The sequence below is a fragment of the Stegodyphus dumicola genome, chromosome X2 (genome assembly GCF_044657685.1).
Source record: "Stegodyphus dumicola isolate Sdum_Otavi_A_Nest chromosome X2, ASM4465768v1".
NCBI lineage: Eukaryota > Metazoa > Arthropoda > Arachnida > Araneae > Eresidae > Stegodyphus > Stegodyphus dumicola.
The window spans coordinates 39,265,849-39,289,193 of NC_140781.1; the positions used below are offsets into that span (position 1 = coordinate 39,265,849).

The 23,345-nt window shown below is 34.0% G+C and overlaps 1 protein-coding gene across 3 annotated transcripts in view; it reads right to left on the minus strand.

Moving 5' to 3' along the window:
• The window catches only part of LOC118186652 (BAI1-associated protein 3-like), a 600,433-nt gene that overhangs the window by 252,507 nt on the left and 324,581 nt on the right, over nucleotides 1-23,345 (minus strand). For all 3 annotated transcript variants that reach the window (XM_085808773.1, XM_085808772.1, XM_085808771.1), the window contains 2 exons: nucleotides 5,673-5,907; nucleotides 3,866-3,910 (listed from right to left, as the gene is read on the minus strand). In XM_085808773.1, the coding sequence (XP_085664899.1) occupies nucleotides 3,866-3,910; nucleotides 5,673-5,907 (280 nt within the window). The remainder of the gene's footprint in view (nucleotides 1-3,865; nucleotides 3,911-5,672; nucleotides 5,908-23,345) is intronic.

Consider the following 23,345-nt stretch of genomic DNA (forward strand, 5'->3'; position numbering starts at 1 on the left):
CTTTCACATATATGGGATGAATATGTCTTGTACTTCACTTATTGGCGTCAAAAGGCTAAAATAGACATGAAAAAAAAAAAGGTGATGTGCTTTGAGAAAGGAAAGCCTGGAATATTAATTTAATAGTAAGAATTATTATTAATTTATATGATAACATAAGATAGCTCAAACATAATTTTAACAGCCTCTTTAGCTAAATTTTAGTTTGACAAAAATAATGAATTTTTTGCCGTAAAACATAATGCACTTTCGAAAGAAATATTGACGAAGTTGATCTTATCTTAATTTTAATGCTGTGCTTTACTGTCATTGACAAAATTGGAGAAAGCAACTTTTGTTGTGCTAAGAAAAAAATATCACGTTAACAGCCGATATAAAGTTAAGAACGATGGGGTTAATTACTGCAAAGTTAATATCTTAAAGCAATTTGTTGGTTGCGCCTTAACGTTTATGTTAAAAGGAAATATATTAGCTGCTTCTTATTCGAAACTGTATTAGATCATTTAATCATCGTTTTTAGAGAATAACCCATCAGTCTCTTATGTTTTAGATCATCCATTATTTAAGGAATTTTTTTCCTCTTTTAAAAGAGTTTTAAAACTCAAGGCCATCTCCTATAGATCATTTTATATTGAGAGCATCCCAGTACATATTTGCTTTATTTTAAAGGCTGCAAATCTAATCAATTGCTGCGATGAGAGTTTCGATTCGCTCTCTCCGGACAGTGTAGATATTTTTGGTGAATGTATATGTGAGAAGTTAATAAGAAAATATCCCGAAATCATTTATGATTTCCTCGCAACAGCTTTCAAGATAAATAAAATATTTAATTAAAGTTTCATGAGGTTGATGTTGGTAACAACTGAGCATAATGTGATAAAGTTTTATTACTATATTTATATGCTAAGTTAAAAAACGTGCTTTCTAAATCTTCAATTAAAAATGCAAATTATCACTTTATCTGTTCTAACAAAGGAATCTTTTATATTGTCAAAAGTGCAGTTATATTATTATGCAGATTCGCAAATCTGTTTTGGGTGAATTTTAATTAAAGAGATAATATGCAAAGATTTAGAAGAATTTTACTAAATTTCTTTTGACAAAGAAAACTTTATACCCATTTCTTGTATGAATCTTACATGAAAATTGAAATTTATCGCTCCAACTATGTAATAACTATTAGGTATCTGAGTGAAGAAAATGTTAAAATTTAACTGTGACAAGTTCAAATCTTCCACTTGCTGGCAGAATGTTCCAGACGTTTATAAGCAAACAGCAAACACAAGAAAATGCGGAAACTCTTAACATTCCCCCTATTTAAAGGGAGACTGAGGAGAGACACGTGTTTTAATCAAGCCGAGCACAGGAAGCTCACCATAATTTTATCTCAATCGTTACTGTAAAGAGTATTAACCTTTTCGGGATGGAAAATGTAAAGAATCAACTATGCTCTTACCTCTATTCAAACGACGAATCATTCAACTGCTTGATGGCAAAGTCGATATTAAAGAAGTTCTTTTTAGACTCCCAAACCCAATTTCCTTGTTTTCGTGAAAGACGAAACTGGATTAGGAGGAATTATAAAAAAAAATTGAAGCTCCTGAAACTTGAGGTTTTAGATTGAGAAACTTGAGGTCTTTTAGCCTTAGGTAATAAACAGCCCGTGTGAGCTCGATGCTCTAATTATTTACACCACAACATTCCTTACAACTATCCATTATATTTAATTGTCAAATGTATATTTTTTTGCGTGTGAAATGTTACTGGAATCAAACATAGCCAAAGACGATGGGCGAGAGTTACTGACCTGCAGTATAATTCCACTTTAATTTAATGCCCACTGTTTCGCATATCTGTTCAGAATTGGCAGATTTACAACTATTAAATCATAATTATTGACCACTTAATCATAATTATTGATTTCAATTCAAGCACTAAAAATATCGTATTAAGGTATATGTTCATGACCACATCCAAGAAATTTTGGTTTACCGTGTTTTACAGAGCGTATACTTTATAAAGTCGGAAAATTTGAGGCAATATATGGTATTCTGCAAAAGGAAAACTAGCCTCAGGTTCAGTTAAAAGAATTTCAGAATTAAAAATATCTCCAAAAGTTTTATTTTTTCAAGCTGCTTTTTAAAACACCTCTTTAAAAAAAGCTGTCGAAGTTCATATTATGAAGAGACATTTTCATGCTATTTTTATTGTTTTTACATATAAATACAGAAAAAATATTTTTAACGCATAATAAAAACCTTTGTATAGGTAACTTATCGTCTTTGATTTGTCACATAGATAATTTTTAGAAATGAAAAATAAATTATTTGGCAGTTAAATTCTAATGAAATAGTTAAAAAAATAATAAAAGCAAAGATAATGCAACGTAAAATTGGAAAAATACCTTGAAATGAATTCCTTTTTTTATAACTGAGAGATACAGCAGAACTAGGAAACAGCGTTTCATGGGTGTTTATCAAAGTAGTATTTTAGATTGCAATAAATTATTACATAGCTCTTAGGTGGAGATTCAATGCTGAAGAAACAAAACACTTGAAGTTATAACTGCATTTTTTTTCGTAATGTTTTTTCTGTAAATGCGAAATTCTCACGTTAATTGGCTTTTATTAATTAAGGAACTGTCAAAATATTCACAGTACTTCTCTAAAATTTCTTCCGAAATAATCAATGAAATCCGAAAACAGTCATTTTATAGGAATTATCTCAATACATCGCATGGTAAAAAAATTTCCACGAATGTCATCCGCCGGCTCTAGATATACTAGAGTAATCTGCCTCTTCTATTATTCATAAATTTTGGAAACATATTTTTTTAACATAGATTCCTTTTCCGGAAGGTTCAGATAAACAAGTCCTTCGGATGACACCTCCCGTGTAAGACCGATATGTGGGATTACTTAAAATGGAGGAGACCATCATTATTTCTATGGGAGTTATCGGGAGTATTTTATTAGATTTTTCTGAATGCATAAGGCTTCTTGATGGAGGTTTCTTTCCTAGGCGGCTAATAATTTATGCATTGCTTATCTCATATTAAAGGAAAGTGAGGTTGCATAGGGCAGGGTATAATGTAAAATAGGCTGAAGACGAATGAAAATTCGTACGTTTCACTGGTAACTCCAGATATTGACTGAAAATTATTACAAGGCTTCCTAGACGTAAAGAGAGATAGTCATTCTTTATCATCCCAATAACATACCTCAAAGAACTTGTTTCGACAGAGGATATATGGATGTTTCTGGTGTCATTCCGTTAGACCAATCATTGTTGAGTGAATGACTGACACCTCAGTGCTCGAAAACAAATTTCTAGAACTTTTATGAATATACCTTTCTGCGAGTTGAATAGATGAAGCATTCGTATAACAAGTTGATACCTCTTACTCAAGCCACTCTCGCAATGGAGAAATACTTTCAAGAGGACCCTTGTGCGCAAGGTTTCACAGAGTTCATTTATAGACATTAATTCGATCGAGCAAATATGGGATATTCGAAAGAAGCAAGTTATTATCGTTAAATTAATAGTCGATACCGATACCAGAGGATACTTTATACATTTTCGAAAGAAATAGTAGTAATTATTCCTTACTTAACCGTTTACGTCATCATAAGTACTATAGAGCCTCTTTGTTAGTCTTGGATTTCTGTAAGAGGTTCTATACCAAAGTACCATTACCACTAACTTGTGACGCCTCATTCCTTAGTAAGTTCCAGTTTGTGGCGTCAAATATTTTTGGTATTTTATCCAGCTTTTTATTTATCATGACATATTTGATTATTCCTAATTTAAAGTAGCCAGTAAAAATTTAAGGCTTTATAATTTTAATTGAGTTGGAAATACTCACCAAATATCAAGATGCAATCTGTCGGAACGAACATCATCAATGTCCCTAGAAAAGAAAATATGTAGTTAAAAGTCTGTTACTTGAAATACAGGTAAATTCTAAAACAAGTCCTAAAATATGCGTAATGATACAGATCGCGAGAAATTTCTTTCTCTTATTCTGGCCTTTTATTTTCGGATCTGGTTATTTGTTTCCACGAGTTGTTTTCTGTAATCGCATAAAGATGTTATAATATAAAAATTTCTCTTTCAAGACAATATATTTTGGTTTGCACTACTGAATTTTTCGATGAATTTACAGAGATAGCACTTGACCTATCATGTCTGTACTTAAGTTTACTAATAGTTGGATTTGATTAAAAATTTTATCTTAGCCTATTTTTCCAGGCCCATGTCACAATATTCGCGAACACTTGACCTATCATGTCTGTCTTAAGTTTACTAATAGTTGTATTTGATTAAAAATTTTATCTTAGTCTATTTTTCCAGTCCCATGTCACAATATTCGCGAACACGTGACCTATCATGTCTGTACTTAAGTTTACTAATAGTTGTATTTGATTAAAAATTTTATCTTAGCCTATTTTTCCAGTCCCATGTCACAATATTCGTTAACACTTGACCTATCATGTCTGTACTTAAGTTTACTAATAGTTGGATTTGATTAAAAATTTTATCTTAGCCTATTTTTCCAGTCTCATGTCACAATATTCGCTAAGACCATAAACCTATGCAAATTTAACGGAATGCGTGATAGTTTAAAGGTAGACGATTAATCTTAACTGGAAAACTTGAGAATTCGGCACGTTGCCGCTTTGTCTTACATAGGATTAGTTCCTTGTACTCGTGAAAAGCTAAAACTTAGTAAATCGTTGAAGTCATCTGTAACTGCCTTATGAGCTTAGAATTAGTAAAGACAACCAGGTATTTAGTTTGAATCTAAAAACGTTTTTTGAAAATAATTGAATCTTAACTACCAAGCCAAGTACCATCGTCGGAAAATATTATTTGTAGGATACATCCACGGTTTACTTAGTTTGGATTAATATTTCCGTTGAATACTCATGAGCAATGGCTAAAATAAATATTTGCTTGAATTTTAATTATACGTTAATTTGAGCTGACAGTTAAATAGTTGTTAAAGGTGACAACTCACCGACAAATTAAGATAAATTTTTCCTTCCGTAGTTGTTATGTGCAACATTCAGCTTAAGTAAAATTTCATACCAACAAACGCACAAACTGCAAAATAAAAACATTTTTTAATTTTTCAGGTTATGAATATTTTTAAATTGTAAAAAGAGGTCAAGCGTTGTTTTTAGTTTGATGGCCTTGGCCATTCATCTCTTGTTTGGCGTTCTCATTCTTTCATCCAACTAATTCCTTTCTCTGCTAATCTGCCTACTCTAGAAATATGTAGACATAAGTAAATGAGGTTTAAGAATACGTCTAAATATGTTCTTGATTTAGATACTGATTATTCAAGTTCGGCCCGTAGAAGTGCTTTAAGTTAGATTACTATTTATGGCTAATTTGTATTAATGAGATATTCTTGCGGAAAAGTAAATTTAATCAGAGTTTAATGTTTGAGAACTGTAAAAAACTGGTGCATCTATCCATTTTCTAATAATTCATTTACTGTGTTACATGAACTATATCTCATATATATTACGAATTTATTGTTGCAATGAAAGGTTTTCTTCCTACTTGCGCAAAATAATGTCACTTATTATTACAAAAATTCGACTGACTTTTATTTGGAGATTATTATTTTCAAAGCAAGCAATGATTCTGGAAATATAACTTACAAACGAAACTTTTCTCTCCATTTTGGATTAAGAGTTGCATTTTTTACCGACGTAGTTCTAATGAGCTTTGCAGGAAGCGTCTCGCTGTTTAGTGCCGGATTTTTGCGGTCTCGTTTCTTGAAAGAAGCACCGAATCTCTTCAGACTCCGCCTTGCTCCACTCTCATCCTCTCCTTCAGCCCGCCGTGCCTCTGCATCTGGTTGAATTCCAAGCATGCAGTAGGGATCGCTGAATCCTAATAAAACAGAAAAGAAATCCTTTTGAGATTATGAGGTTATTTAATCTTCACATGTTTCCTCCACCTAATCAATTCAAAGTACGTGGGACGATCAAACAAAAATTCTAATACTCTTTATGTAAAGAGTTCAGTGCAATTTTACTCGTTAGGTAAAACATTTGTATGTGTGAATTTGCCAATGCTAGTTTCTATTTCCATCACCCCTGTCAGTTGTTATTAACATGTTGGAACAGAAAATTCACAACAATGTCTCGCAGCATTAGAGTTTTGACAAACGAAGTTGTCATTCTGTTTCGCATTTCTGTCATAAATATGTTTGAAGGTAAGGATATCTCTAGGTCTATAGCGTATGAATTGGTGTAGGGCGTTTTAAGAAGGCAGGATGGCAGCTGGAAAAAACCCCACATGCTGTTCGGCAGAGAATCTCAGTCGATAAAGTCGAGCTGACTGTCGTTGATGCAGTAATTCCGGCTTACCATCAGAAAAATCGCTAAGAAACTTAAAAGAAGTGTTCTTAGAGTGGAAGCATTAATTAGTCAAAGATCGTATTAAATTTAACAAGGTGAGTACATGGGTTTGGATCTTTTGATTTCTGAACACGAAGAAAGAATATTAGTTGCAGTATACAACTTTAGCAGAATAGAGGAAAGATCGGAGAAAAGGTTTTCACACTAATAACCTGCAATGAAACTTGAGGAAAATACTTCACTTAAGAGAGGCCCACCAGCGGCCGAGCGGTAAAGTCGCTGAACACTGGGAGTTCGGTCCGAGGTTCGAATCCTGCGAACGGGCTGGCTGCATGGGCGTTTTCGTGGTTTTCCCCATGTGTAACGTGTATACGAGCCAGTATCCTTTAGAAAGTCCTCCACGAAGGCATCCCTCCCCCTTAGGCAGATAGCCCTAGTGTGATTTGCCGTAATTAAATAAACCAAACCTCACTTAAGAGAAAAACAAACAAACATACATTGTCAAAGAAATCCAAGTCTGATGAGCAGGTTATTGACGATATTCAGGAAGAGATGAACATTCAGTCAAATGGCATTTATTCTTCTGTGTCTAGGTACAATAAATGTTTTTATTAAGAATGTCTATAAAATATGTAGTTAAAAGTTATATAGTTAACATCCACTTTAAAGCAGACAACTTTTGCGTGCTTTGCACTAAATGATTGATTAACTATCATAAAAACGCTTGTCAAATCAAAAATCATTTGGTAATATAAACCGTAAATTCGATAAAACTTATTTAATTTAGCCCGTTTTACCGCAGAAAATACAATGAGAAACAAACACTGCAATCGATTGAAAGGGTTAATACTTACGCAAAATAATTCATTAGAAATATTGCTTAACTATTTTTTCAGATAGTATATATTTCGTTTCCTTATATGCACAAAGAATTTTATCACTGGGGCTTTATTTTGAAATTTCTAAGTTTTTCCCCGAGTTTAAATGTATTGATTGAGTTCAAAGTGAAGTGGTAATATGGTAGCAATCACAATAACATTATTATAAATCTGTCTTGCAAAGCCCCTTATAAAGGTAAAGAAAATTAGTTTCGCATTTAGAGAAAATATTTCAGAATTTATCCCAATTACATTTCATTCCTTGTGTTCATAAAAAAAACTAACAACATGCGTTTAAAAGGAAAATTATAGTGATCATAAAATGTAGTGAGGAATTAGTAAAAATGCCATATCTTTTAAAAATTTCACCATTAAATAAAATAAACATTTTCAATGAAAAATTCAGAATTCTATGAGAATTATTAACTAGGTGCACAAAAGGAAAAGTTGGTATGGTGTTTGAGGTGTCCAATCAATTGAAAAATTTGATATGGTATTGGAGGAATCAGACTAGTTGTTTATCTATGGGAATTACACCAACAACTACTTTCAGTTTTGATTTGTGGTCTGTGATGCAAGGATTCAAAGTATCAGCTTGATTGAGAATCGAGTATACGGTTTCTCTTGTTTCTGCTTCCTTCCTTTACACTGTAAGATTCTCACTAGTGTATTTCTCAGTTACTGTAGAAAGTGACGAATCTTAAAAACTAGTTAGCGAATAATCGCTTAAGTTCGTGTAACAAGAAACAACAAGCTGGAAGGGTAACTAACCCTTTATTATTCCAATAAAATTTAACAAAACTCCGTTTTGGAGTGTACAATCAAAGCCGACACTTGGGCTTGAACTTAAGAGACTAAAAATTAAACTAAAACTAAGATTAACTAAAGAAATATAGCCGAAGCTATCAAGATTCTAATCGAGTTGGCCCCTTAACTCTATTTGACTACGAAGCTTATCAAGGGCCTGAGTACGGCTGAGAGTAATAAAAGCTTTGAGAGAGAGAGTAGCCAAAAGGCAGACGCCCGCAAATCAGAAAATCTGATTCTCTCTAACTCTGTAAGTAGACTTCGCGGTTTAAATTAAATCAGAAAGATTCCAAAAATACGTTCTAGCCAGAAGTAGTAAGTTAAAGTTAAGAATTTGACAGGAAAGGAACTTTAACTTAAAATTTAACTGTTAATGAAATTAACATAATCCTTACAACAAGAAAAAGTTTTTTCCGCTCTAAATGTATCATGTCACTCTCTAGCTACACATTGGGTACACTTTCTAGACTACTAGAACTAATTCTTATTCCATCATAAAATTCAGTAGCACAAAGACATCACAACAAGTGTAAACGCAACTAACTATAATATTTATTCAGCTTGAAGTTACAAAACCTAAATTGTTTAACAGAAACTTTCGCTTCCTGCCGCCTGAGTACAACAGTTATACAATTATTTATAAAAATTAAATTAAATTAAGGACGCAGACCAGGATCCTATCCTAACGCGGCTTCTGATGACACTACAAATGAAAGCTATAATTCTCAGCTAGCTCATATAGCTAGAACTATTAACACAGTACATCAGCACATAGAATCACAGGTACACTGCTCCTGAACCAAGTTGCCAAACTCTCGCTAGATTCCCACTCGCTATTTAGACATACTTTATTTTCCTTTCTGGTGAAGTCGATGAGAAGAAGACGTGCAGGAAAGATTTAACATAAAAAACGCGCTAATTAAAATGTACGTCAAAAATGCTGTTCGATTAGGAGGAAAGATGTCAAATGTGACGTAGAATAGGATACACTGTCTCACAAGCAATACCTTACACTTGCACATTGGCTAATTGTAAGAGCTTCTGTTCTGTTGAATTTAGTTCTAATGTTTTTACTCTACCCTAAATAAAAAAAAATTGTCCCCTTTAATCACAACGTATACTTTACCCTCTGAAATATCCTCAGAGTTTCATAAAGCTTTGTGCGTTCCCGAGAAAAGCAACATGCTTGAAACAAATTCTTGATTTTTGCTAATGCTACATTTAAGATTAGCATTGCCAGTTACGATATTTATTTCAATTACAGATAAAGCTGCTCGCAGATAGATACGAAGATAAAAAAATCAAATATTTGTTGCTTTATAAATTGCTTCTTAGTAAAGTAAAAACATTTTTACACTTTTAACATACGTGGAAAAAATAACACATAAATGTATGTGCAAGTTTGCATATATATTTAACAGTAAAAATGTAGATGTTTAGCCAATACTTTCTTTTAATAAAGAACAGCTTGGTGGAGTATAAGAAATATGTGACAAAAATTGGAGTATTACCATTTTATAAAATAAACGCAAGTATTTTGCGATTGACGTTTTAAAGATTACAAGCTTATTTAGCTGAATAAAATGAGAAGAAAATTTATTTAGCTAAATAAAACTGGAAACGTATGACACCTGTCCATGACAGAAGTACAAAACGAGATAATATGGTATTAGACACTTTTATTCTCACCTCATTCTTTTTACTGTATTATACATAGAGGAAGAATAAAATCACTTTGCGACAAACTTTCTCAAAATATTGAGCTTTTTGGCTTTATGTTGCGAGTAGATTAAAGGGTACAGATATACTCATTTCAGATATATATATATATGAAGCAGAAGAAAAAATCGAAAGTTGAAATTTCTATAAATATTTACTGCCAAGTGAAATATAAAAATAATAACTAGCATTTGACAACGTATACAAAATTTCGGAGAAAGTTAAAGCTATTGTTTCCTTACTAACTACGCCCTACTTCTTACTTTACATTTCCTAGCTACTATCAAAGCATTTCATAAATCGATACAAAATGATATCTTATTGATTTTTTTTCTGTAATTACAGCTTTCTTGCATTAATAATTCACACTTTTACTGTCCCATAGATGCAGAAGAAACGCATATTAGAGTTTTGTCCTAGTAGACGACAAAATCAAGCTAATCATCATACAAAAATCCATAAAATCTTTGTTGGCTATAGGCTCATGGACAGGACCGCCCTTTCCTGGAAAGTGGTAGGCGGGGCGATGTGTCATTGAGAAAGAGATAAGATGATAGGATCAAAGAGAGCGATGCCATCTACTTCGGTGTTCATACTCGCTGGACTCAAAGCTCACATACGCTCTTCGGTGAACTCAAATGAACCAGGCTGTGCTGCTTCCTGATGTCGAAGCGTCACGCAATGCCATCTGTTCAAGGATAAGAAATAGAAAAACAGTCGAAGCAACGTATTTTTCTAGTTTAAATTTATCGGAGAACATTCAGAAAAGTTTATTTACATCAATGGTTTCAAAACATTAATGTATTACGAAAATTTCTATACGATAACCAAAACGCTCATGGAAATTGGCATTCCTTTCACAACGTACATGCTCAACATGCATGAAAAATCTTAAGAATCAAACCAAAAAGTCTTACTGCCCAGTAAGCATACTTTAGAAATAAAATTTTGCGTAAGATTTTCCGTATAAGATAATCTTACATGTAGCATTACTCAAATATTCATAATAACAGTAATACCCGGGTAAGAAGTTGCCCTTCTAGAAAACCTGATGTTTTAAGGGTCTCAAAAGATGTAACTTTTTACGGTTATGTTGCTTTTGCTTACAAAATTTTTCCGCTTAAAGAAATTTAATTCTGTGATACGAAAAGTCGAAATTTGTACGCAATTTTACTAGTTTAGTGAGCTTTAAAATTACGCAAAGACAAAATATACTTTAGCTGTACATGCACATTTGCATATCTGGAAAATTCTTTTGCGTTTTGCCTCTGAACTTCAAAAAAAGTTTCAGTCGATTTACTGATTTCTAACAGTCTAACTATTCAACGATCGATATATGCTATAATACAAGATGTTTCTGCTTACGTGTTCGAAAGTCAAAATTTTCTGAAGTTTTCCCGCGGTTTTTAGTTTTATGGAAAACTGAGTTTCAAGAAAAATGAGCTCTTATAATTTTCATGGAGGCTGGATGTCCCTTGCTTTCCTTGCTGGTTGAATAGTTGGCTAAATGGTTTTAATACATTAAAAATAGTCTCTATAACCCATGCGAAAAGGTTAAATCAATTACTTAGCTCATATAATTAATAAATAGATATGGCCCACCAGCGGCCGAGCGGTAAAGTCGCTGAACACTGGTAGTTCGGTCCGAGGTTCGAATCCCGCGAACGGGCTGGCTGCATGGGCGTTTTCGTGGTTTTCCCCATGTGTAACGTGTATACGAGCCAGTTTCCCTTAGAAAGTCCTCCACGAAGGCATCCCTCCTCTTAGGCAGATAGCCCTCGAGGCTTTGCCATAATCACATACACACATACACACAATAAATAGATATGTATTAATGAGTAATACACTCAGTATAAGCTTCACGAGTGGCCCAGCGGTTAAAAAGACTACTGAATACTGGTAGTTCACCCTGGGTTTGACGCGAACATTTCACCTGGATTCAGGCTGGAATTCAGGCGAACGTGCTGGTAGCATGGTGGGATTTCGTAGGTTTCCTCATGTACAACGTGAATACATGCAATTTCTCTTAGAAAGTCCTCCACGACAGTTTTCCTTCCTCTCAGGTAGATAGTCCTAGCGTGCTTATCCATATTCAGATAACCATGACCACTCAGTATATATCTAATGGTTACAGCAAGCTATACCTTAGAAAATGGCTGGAAATGTGTTAATCTGTATGTGCTTAAACACGCTCCTTCTGCAATTAGTTATACGAGAAACGAAACGAAAAGCTGTTAAAGAATATTATGCATTTTGGAGAGCGAAATGTGTGAAAACAACAGCAATCTTGCCTTGAATCGAGTCATGGAATTTCCAATACTAATGGTAGTCAGGGCACTACAAAAGCGTACATAAAGGAAGTCTGCAATTCTTTACAAACCTTTCCTCCCACACTCTCACACTTTGTTTGGCTGATAGTTGGCTTATGATATTATGCCGAAGCACTCGAGGGCTATCTACCTAAGGGGACGGATGCCTTCGTGTTTTCTAAGGAAAATCTGGCTCGTATGCACGTTACACATGAGGAAAACCACGAAAACGCCCATGCAATAAGCCCATTCGCGGGATTCGAACCTCAGACCGAACTACCAGTGTTCAGGAACTTTACCGCGCGGCCGCTGGTGGGACCGCACTAAGAAGGAGAAGAGCAAAACGCCATCGGCCAAATCTAGGTGGTGACCAGTTATCGTCAATGCTTGATTTACAAAACTGGAGGTCCAGACAAATCTTAAAAGAAATCTTACTTCTATTTTTTAATTTAGTAGATATCACTCATAAAAATTAAATTATTTTTAGAAATAGCCCCCTGATTTTCTATTTTTACATTTAAACAAAAGTTCTTTTTATTTTGCTATGAATTTTAGATATGAATTGGTTTCACGGTTATGTACTGCTTGAATTACGGTCTATTTTATGTGTTTTTCTTTCGGAAACATTAGGATGACATAAAGAGTTAGATTGGGTTGGATTATTTAATTATGGCAAAGTACACAGGGCTATCTGCCTAAAGGGAGGGATGCCTTCGTGGAGGACTTTCTAAGGGAAACTGACTCATATACACGGTACACATGGGGAAAACCACGAAAACGCCTATGCAGCCAGCCCGTTCGCGGGATTCGAACCTCGGACCGAACTACCAGTGTTTAGCGTTTTTACCGCTCCGCTGCTGGAGGGCCATAAAGAGTTAGAAGAACATAAATAGGGTTTACTGATTTTATTACACACAATATTAATATACACAAGTTAGCTTTTAACATATAAAACGGTAAACGAATGTTTAATTTTTGAAAAAAAGTCATTGAAACTAAAATCTGAAATTTAAAATTTTGTTCCTCTTCTAATTTTACATTTTTAAAAACTTCGAATTAAAACAAATTGCTTAAAATTTTACGCATTTTAAACAAAGGGTCTTTTAGTAAGAATAATATGATTTTAAAATGAAATAAAATAAAAACTATTTCAGATGAAACCACATTTTGTTATTTTTTTCAAGTACAATTTACGATATTGTTTTCAGTAGAGCTTCGTTTAAGCGTCCATCTCGACATAATGCACAACAGCGAATTTGATGAACCCACTTTTCTATGACTGCATGCAATAACTCGGGTCTGTTGTCACGAATGTTGTGTTTCATGTTTATTCTTTCATGGTTTGTTTGTGAGGATCATCGATTTCAAATTACCCTACAAAATGGAAATAAACATAAAGAAAAACCTAAAGAAGTTAAATCACAACTTCTGGAAGGACAACGAATAGTTGCATTTTATGAAATTATCTCTAAACCAAACATTTCTTGCAATAAGTCGATAGTAACGTTAGCAGTGTGACATGTGGCCCCCGCCTTTGTTGAAACAACATGTTTTCCAAATTCGGCCGCAAAAAATTTGTTAAATTACACTGTAATTGCATCCCCTCCCTCGTCTTAAACGAGAGAGAGAGAGAGAGAAAGAGATTAAAGGGTCCTACGATGCCATTATGCCATAAACGACACCTTACAGCGACCTTTTGCGAATACAAAGGGTTTCTTGTGGATTGTTTTACACCAAAAACGATAGTTCTGCTTGTTAACACATCTATTCAAGCGTAAATGAGCTTCACCCGAGAAGATACATTTTTATCCAAAATTGCGTTCTTGAAGCTTTAATTTAACCATAATGAGCTTCTAGAGCATATTAAATACAAATAAAAATTAGTGCTAGTGATAACATTTTAAAGATGCTAATTTCCTATCTTGTTCATTTGCGGTTTTGCAGCTGAAGATGATGGTTCGGTAAAACCATCGAAACTAGTCCTGTGAAAATTTTGTAGCGGTTTTCATTTGCGGTTTGCATTTCATTTGCGGTTTTGCAGCTGAAGATGATGGTTCGGTAAAACCATCGAAACTAGTCCTGTGAAAATTTTGTAAATTAACGCTGATTTTTGTTGTTTGACTTCTGAATTAGTATTTATTCGGCGTGTTATTGTGTCTTATTTTAAAGATGGTTGTCATTTTGGCTTAAAATTATATCATTCTTATTGGAATGCCCCTTATTTTTAAAAGCATCTAAAAGCCTTCTGAAAGTGAATGCCTGGGCCACACGCTGCTTTAGATTTATACAAACTGGGCTTTGACTATCGAACAACGCATTTTTCTTGGAAAATATTTTAAAGAAAATTATGCATTTTGAAAATGCAAATGTGAAATATTAACTGCATTCTCAGCAGAAATCGAAAATATTGGAAGTATATGACTACGATCAACGATTGCAAAAATAAAGGCCGGATAAGGAAATTTAAGCCGGATAAGATGGATGGATATAGAAGTATTGTAGTATTATAGTGCTAGGATGGATATTTTAGTATTGCCAATTGCAATGAAAAGGAAAATGTCCAACTGGATGATACAGCCAGTCTCATATACGAAATTTTATCGCTCTACGGATAGCCGTTTTTGAGTTATTTGAGACACATAAGGCACGTACATATAGACTGCACAAAAAAGTCCACTTTCAATCAATTTTACAATACGTTTTTGAACAGAATCCTTTATTCTGTCAGTACGTATAGATGTCCCGCCAAAAAATAGTCAAAATTGACTCGGGACTGGTCAAAATGGATATTTACATTAAAATCTGATGACCGAAATATCTCGCGATTGCAATTTATCCTTTAGTTCGTACAAGAAACTAAAAATTCATGAATGATAGAAACTTAGTGATTCTAATCGATGACATTACGTCGATCATGTAACTGTGAAGAGTTTTTTTTTTATTTAATCAACTGTGACGAAAGACATGAAGGCTATCTTTCTGATCGAAGAGACGGTTTCATGGAAAGCCTTTCAAGGAAAACAGTTCCATACTCACTTTACACTTAAAAACTATGGAAACGTCCACGCAGCAAGCCCTTTAGCTTGGATTCGATCCGCTGACGATTTCAAAATATTCTGCCCTCTTATTCACCCCGCCATTAGATGGCAAAAGGGAAATAAAAGAACGCGCAAAGAATATGCTGCAAATTCAAGTTCTGTACAAAAAACAAGTCATGTATAACAGGTTCTTTCCTTTTATATTACACTTTCATTTTTACATAACTTTCAACGTTTCTGAAATGCTATGTCGCAAATAATTTTACTATTGATTGTTAAAGCATTTTTACCGGTGGAAAGATTGTCTTTGACATATTTACTAGATACGTTATCCTTAAGTCAACTTCCGTAGTCACTACGATGGAATTCTCTTCCCATGTTTCCGTTGAGCTTCAGATAATCTCAAAACAAACGTAGAAAATTTATTGAATTGGACCCCTGTCAATCATTTAGCATTTCGATATTTTTTTCGGAAAGACATAAATTGATGACATGACAATTTTATTTATGTCAAGTGAATAAAGCTTAAAAGATGGATTAATTTAAGCAAACAACAGTTAAGTTTTCTATGCCAGCGTACTGAAGAGCTCATTCGCTGATATATGAACTATATTTCTTAGCTGTCCATTGTATTATTAAATAAATACAAAAGCTCCGTTTAAATATAAATCTTGTAAATTACATAGCTCTTGAACACGTAAATAACAGTTAACATTATTGTAAAAATTAAATCAAGAGTTAAAATATAAATTAAAAAATATAATTCTTTAATTTTAATTAATCATCAGCTACATTTATTTTTTTAGTGAAACCAAATCTTTTCTCAATGATTCATTGACATCTTTCACTGCTTTAAAAATTCATAGTACGTTTCAAGAAAAAGGCCTCATTATGTTCATTAAAATACAATTATGTCCGTGATAACATTCATACGTGTAAATGTCATGTATAAATGCACTTAAAAATGAAAATGCCTGAAAAAATAGCTATCAAAATAAGAAATATGAACAGCGTCATTCAGCAGTGTCATGTTCCCATTTGAAATTCTAATTTGAGATAGGATATTGTAAATTTCGAATCCACCGAATCTTCGAAAACTCTGAACTTGAGATTCGAAAGCTCTAAACTTCATGCATTTCCCATAATCCGAATCTTCAGAATCCTAGCCTGAAAACCGTGAAGCCTGTTGTTGTGTTGTGTTGCGACTTATCTGCCTGACAATAACATTAGAACAAGCCCTTGAAATTCATCGGGGCAAGGAAAGCAAGATTGCGCCTATTGTTGGTAACAGCCTTGAGCACCATACAAAACTCGCTCAGTTCCGCCTCCAGTTTTGATGAAGAGCACCACGCGGGAACGATTCTGAGGGTCTCCCCCCCCACTTTTCCTATCATCAACCTTTCGAGAGAAATTTCGTCTCGACATATATTCAGAGTGCCTCATGCCACAATTACACTATACATTTAAAACATCCATACCTTCTCCGGGATTCGAACCCGGGGCATTCAGTACCTCAGTAGGCTCCCCTAACTACTACACCGCGAAGTCTTATTACTTAAACCTTTGGGAAGACTATTTTTACTGAAGTTCAAAAGACGCGTTTATTAAAAAACGAACACGATTGGTAAACATTCATTGGTATCTAGATCAGCGGTTCTTAACCTTTTGACTAAGCAATATTAATACTTAATAGCAATTAAGTATTTTTTCTTCGCCTTTCAAGGAATTCGGATTCGAGAACATGTCTGCTTTCCCAAGAAGATCTGAGTTAATGCAAAAATAAAAGCAAAATTTGAGTTAACGCTTCCTAAAAAAATGTATGAAAGAATGTTTGTTATTTTAAATTTGCGATATGTAGCAAAATGTACGCTGACGTATCTCAATCTGAAACGGTTGGTTGGATGTAATGATAGGTTGCCTGTTAGCAAAAAACTTACGAAGTGCAGGACTGAAATTTTGTTTTGAAACAAACACTGCTCTAAAGCAGCTGGTTACACAAAAAGGGAGTTTTAATTTATGTAAAATGAGTGAATTATTTATTAAGTGAATTAATACAGTTAAAATTTTAATATTAAGCAAAATTATTTTTATCAGTTTTCTTATTTAAAGAATTCGAGGACTTTTAAAAAGTTCGAATTCGAAGAAATTTGGTGTTCGTGACCTTTCGGGTTCTAATGCTCGGAACAGAAGACATGAGTTATGAAACCTGCAAGCTCACACTTGCATTTGCAGAATAAAGTCAAGATTTCAGTTAATACTTCTATAAAACAAAAGTACGCAAGCATATTCGTTGTTACTGATATGCATATTTATTGCTTAACAGCCAAAACATGATAGCACATATTTTTGTTTGCCTTACAAGGCATTTCTCCCTCCTTTCAGCAGGCCTTCGTAGTAGCACACTTGACGCGTATTCGAGAGGTCCAGGTTCAAGTCCCGGCTAGTACATTGCACATTTTTCATGTCTCCTGTTTCAAAAAAATCTAGTGAATCTACAAGTGGCGCCCGAACTGAAAGGTGGTGGATGATGATTTTTCACCACCAGGATTTGGCGACTGAGTCCCATAAGCCCCAGTCGCCCTATAAAAGAGGAAGTATATATGGTATTTTCTCTGTCGTAGATATATGCCTTGTTCATGTAATGGTAGGACACTCGGCATATATTCGAGAGGTCTAGGGTTCGAGTCCCGGCGAGGTCATTGCACATTTTTCACATCTTCTGCTTCAAAAAAAAAAAAAAAAAAAAAAAAAAAGAAAAAGAAAAAAAAGAAACCTAATGACTCCATAGTCTAACCTAGATGATCCACTAAACAGAAGTAGGCTTATTGCAATAGTTTAAATATCTTATATATTGTCTTCGAATTAAAAGATTCTGTATCGTAATTTAATATTTGCATAATTTTGAAATTATACACTGGTGTGGAGAACTTAAAGTTCAGATACTTAATCTGTAGCATACTGAAGACTATTTGCTTAGGAGAATGTCAAAGCAAGCCAATATTCGAACACTTCATTTGAATTTAAGCGACTCAGCCCTCATGTACTTTGACATAATCATTTAAGCTACTTTTCTTAGTGATAACATAAAATCAATAGAAAACCCAATTCTCTGTATCTATGACGTAAATAACTCAACTTCTACCCAAACTTTATGTATTGTCAGGGAAGACAATGTTCGATTGGATAGTACCTGACACGAATCCAATTAAAAGCTTAGGGAATAACTTCTAGAGATATTGTTATACTCAAGCCTGCTCGCAGAAATCCAGACTCTAGCTGGGTTCTTGACAGACGGAGAATAATCATATTTCTTGAAACTGGTAGATACAATATGAAGAAAAGTCGTGAACTATGTTGGGAAGCAGCATATGTCTTACTATTTCTTGTTATGGCTCCTTATTATTTAATGCTTCTCTGCGTTAGCATTTTATATTTGCTTTATATAAGATTGTCACATTTTTTTACTACGTCATTTGATTCGCTTTTATTACATATCAATCAATTTTCAGAAAAGACAAATTTTGCAAATATACTTTGTGTTTCTTTAAAAATTGCTAAACACATTTTGAAAAGAGGAAAGTTATTAACTTATATTTATTTAAAATTTAGTTAGTCATACTAAAAATACCTCATTTTGTATTAATCAATTATTTTTTTACTTTAAGTAACTCTCCTTTCTCTTTTAATCTCAATTTACTGCCAGAATGCAAATTTAAATGACATATATACAAATCTGAATGAATTCGGAAATAGCATTTAAGTAGCAGAATTTAAGCTTCCATAGTAGAAGAGTTAGTTACGAGTAGAACGGATTACGCCGAGAATGAGTTATACCGCGTGTTTGAATATTTGTGCTAGCCACTTACTTTAAATTATGTTGATATTCTAGACTGGGCTTTGTTGTGTGCAGCCGATAAAGTGGATTTAGATTGAAGTAGGAGCCAGTCGTGTAGTTAAAATTTAATTAATTTTGATTGTACATACAAGTTTTGTATTAAGTTACTTAGCCACAAGTGGTGATTAGTTGTAAGCTTCGAGTGTGCATGTTCTTTTCAGTTTACTTAAAGTAAAAAAAAGGTTATTATATAATCTTCGTCGTCAGTCATGTGTTTTTTTAAGACACAGCGAGAATTCGCTCAGTAGGGTCTACATTTTATACTCCCCAATACTTTATGCAAATTTCTGACTATTTTCTAAGTAATGTAATTCTCAGTAGTTAATGAAATTTACCATGTACTTGTTAAAAGGGATTGAAATTGCTTGATAATGTTAAGAAAAAGTTAGTTTCCTTTATATGCTTTTTATCTTTTGCAATTCATTATCATAACATTGTCATAATAAGTCCGTTTTCTCAATCTAAACAATTTTACCCTCAGTAGGATGGAACTACGGTGTTAAAAACAGCTATAAAACTTAGCATGGAAAGAGATCATTCCGAATTCAGCAGAATCTCAATTATCCAACCATAACTTTACCGACATATTCTAAGGTATTTTCTCTTTCCTTTCCGTATGCCTTCGTGGTGTAACTGGAAGCATCTTTGACGCGCATTCGAGAGGTCCAGAGTTCATGTCTTGGCGAGGGCACTGCACATATTTTATACGTCTCCTGCTTAAACAAAATCCTAATGACTCTACAAGTGGCGCCCGAACTGAAAGATAGTGGGCGCTAATTCGTCACCACTAAGATTTGGCTATTGGGTTACTTAATCTCCAGTCACCTTTCAAAATGAGGAGTCTATAAAGAGTTTTCTCCCTCCTTTCCATGTGTCATCATGGTGCAATTGGAAGCATCCTCGACACGTATTCGAGAGGTTCGGGTTCGAGTCCCGGCGAGGGCAGTGCACAATTTTCGCATCACCTTCTTCAAAAAAATCCCAATGACTCTACAATATCATGAAAATGTAATTCATTACATAAAATAATAATAGTAAAAATATATTATTTTTTATAACTCTGTTGAGTGTTTTATTCAAGATATAGTGCTCATATTGCATATAAGTTAGTCACCGTTTTGAGAGCAGCGACCTTCGATATTACCAGTAATCCGATAATAAGGATACAAACTAGATTTCCTGCAATGTAGTTTGCTGAAATTTGCGAAGTATATCCTATTATTTCCTTTGCATCCATTGTGATATATAGTAACAGACGTGCTCGTATATACGAGTGGAGTACTTTTTTTATTTCAATGTTTAGAAATTACGTTTGTATTTGTAATAAAAAGCTATTTTCTATTCCAAGAGGTTAGATCACCAACCTATTTTCGGTAGTTTCTCTTTATCTGACATTACCAATTATCCATCATTCATCCTCATTTAAATTGAAAATCAGGATGCAGCACAAAATTGCTTAATAATGTTAAGAAGCATTTTAGTTTCAATGTGTTTTTAAAGCATTCGTTTCACAAATGAATTTTATATCATAATTAATTATTACTACTAAAGCTAGCTTAAATACAGGTAAAACTCAACCACAGACTGTTCTTAATTTTAAAGGAACACTGCATACTTTTCGAGATATTTTGACATGTATATTTCCTCTTTCAATAGCAAGTGTATGGTTAAATTTTACCACTTTTTGAAACAGTAGTCTTTTAACATTTTTCGGGTATCATCAGTGGCAGCCTCTTCTTATTTTTAACCGCAGCTGGCTAAAAATTCAGAACACAGTTTCACAAAGAACAAGCGTTTTTGTTTCGACATTACGTTAAATAAAAATTGTTCAAGGTGCTTTAAATGGAGCTCAAATGATTTCGTAGGAGAATACAATTATGACTAATTTATTATTATTATTTACGTGTTCCGCCCTAAGGCACAGCATGGAAAGGAGGGATGCCTTCGTGGCAAACTTTCTAAAGAAAACTGGCTCGTATTAACACGTTACACATGGGGAAAACTACAAAATCTTCCATTCAGCCAGCCCGTTCGCGGGATTCGATGCTCGCACCGAACTAGCAGTGCTCAGGAACTTTAACACTCGGCCGCTAGTGAATCTATGGCTAAATTGTTGTACCTTGTTTTAGAACGAAACAGAATAGCTTTAGAGTCTATCTGAATATTACCGAATTAATATTTTTAGATAACCCCAATGAGCTATTTAAATTATTCCTTTCTTTATTTTTCTATTTATACTGCTAAACGTTATTACAAAATATTCATTAAAACGATAAAATATTATTCTAATATAATGCATCTCGGAAACCAAAAATACTCACTTGACGAAGTATAACTTTATTAGTAATCAACATTTCTCATGCAAATAAAATTGCACCCTTACGAAGAAATCACTAAGATTAACGCACTCTGGTGTTAATGGAGTTAATTTAGGTGTACAAGTTAAAGCCACGCGATATTAGGAAATAACGAGAAGGATAATTATTAATGCCTCTCTTGTGAGATCATAATTAGGATACGTAGGTGAGTTAATTCGAACACAGACAGAATAACGGATATGGGATCAGAGATGACACCAGAACTGACTCCTAAAATGTAGAAGCCAATATAACTTCGCTGGAGTACGCACTAGACAAGGCTGCCAGTGTTTGGATTTGTACGAAGAACCTGAAAAATCATGTAATGGATTATAATCATAGTATTGTCTGAGATGGAACGAATCCCAAAAAGGTTTTTGAGCAAATAAATAGAATTGAGGTGAGTCACTGACACCTACAAACCGCATGCTTACGCAGCTAAATTACGAAGACTTTCATTACTGAGATTATTACTGCTAATTAACTCTACTAGCAATAGCTAACATAAAAGATAACATATATCTTCCTTTGTAGTGATATCGCAATAATAGATAATAATATATTCAAAATATATTTATATTATTTTATTATATTTATTTTATGTTGTGAATCTGACATGCTTAAAAACTAAGTCTAATAAACAGCGTTATTAATGCTGGTTCAAGGACTGTTACTGATTTTACGAGATATCTTACCAATTTACAATAGCTTTTAAAAGAAGCATGTGTTATTCTTTCTGATGGACCACTACTTCAGACTGCCATCCAATTCCTTTCGCGTAATGATAGATTATGTTTTCAAAATTAATATACTAATAAAAATAATTAACACAATATTGCAATTAAAGATGATAAACACAGTATCTGCTCATGCTGTTAATTCGCTCATAAATCTTCTGCATTGAATATTGACAAAAATGATATCCTACTAGTTGACAAGAAAGAGAGAGAACTGTAATTTGTCATTTGATGTATAAGTATTCAGAGATTAAAAATAAATGGCATTCCCATTAAAGCACAACACTTAAGACTATGTCCGCTTAAAAGTGCATACAGGGTGTCCCAAGAGGTCATTTACAAACTTATCATGCTTGTCTGTCAAACCATGACGAACAAGTTTTACTTAAGATCTAGCGTCCGAAAATTAAATCGTGCCATGCTGCAGCAACATGATCTACACGCAAAGATAGCTAGTCGATAGAAGCCTTAATAAGACTTTATTAAAAAAAATATTCAGATGAAGGATATAATCATGGTTACAAAAAATGTTGTTTAAAAGTTTTCCGTCCACCGCAACGTATGTTTCACAACGTCGACGCATGGATTCACAGAATCGTTCAGATCGGCCAACTGTGTCATGAACATGTGACGCGGCTTCCACGATCCTGGTGACGAGGCAGATGTGAGATATTACGGGTGGTTTCGTATACTATGGATTTCGTGCACCCCCACACGAAGAAATCCACAGGAGTGAGGTGTTGAGATCGTGGCGGCCTCTCAGTTCTCCTAGCACAGCTTCCTCTACGGCAGGTGTACACGTAGTATTTTTCTGACTCCATACACAGCCTTTTCCCCATACACGTAATGTATATTAGCCTATTTCTCGTTACTGAGCTGATGTGTACTTTTCCTGCAACATCCTCGCCTGAAATGATTCCGTTTTTCTCTCTCCAATATATATGCGAACATCGCATCCTAGCGGCAGCTGATCATGTTTTCGAGCACAATTTTCTAAGTAAAACTTATTCGTTATGATTTGACAAACCAGCCCATAAAGTTTGTAAACGGCATTTTGGATCACCCTGTATATTCCGTGAAAATACTTTCGAGAAGATGAGTTTGAATTTAATTAACACGTGGTGAAAGTTACGAACAATTTTCTTACATAATGAAAGATGAAGATAAAGCGAAGCGATAGATTACTTTGAAACGATCATCAGAGTTACATATTTTTAATAATTCAATA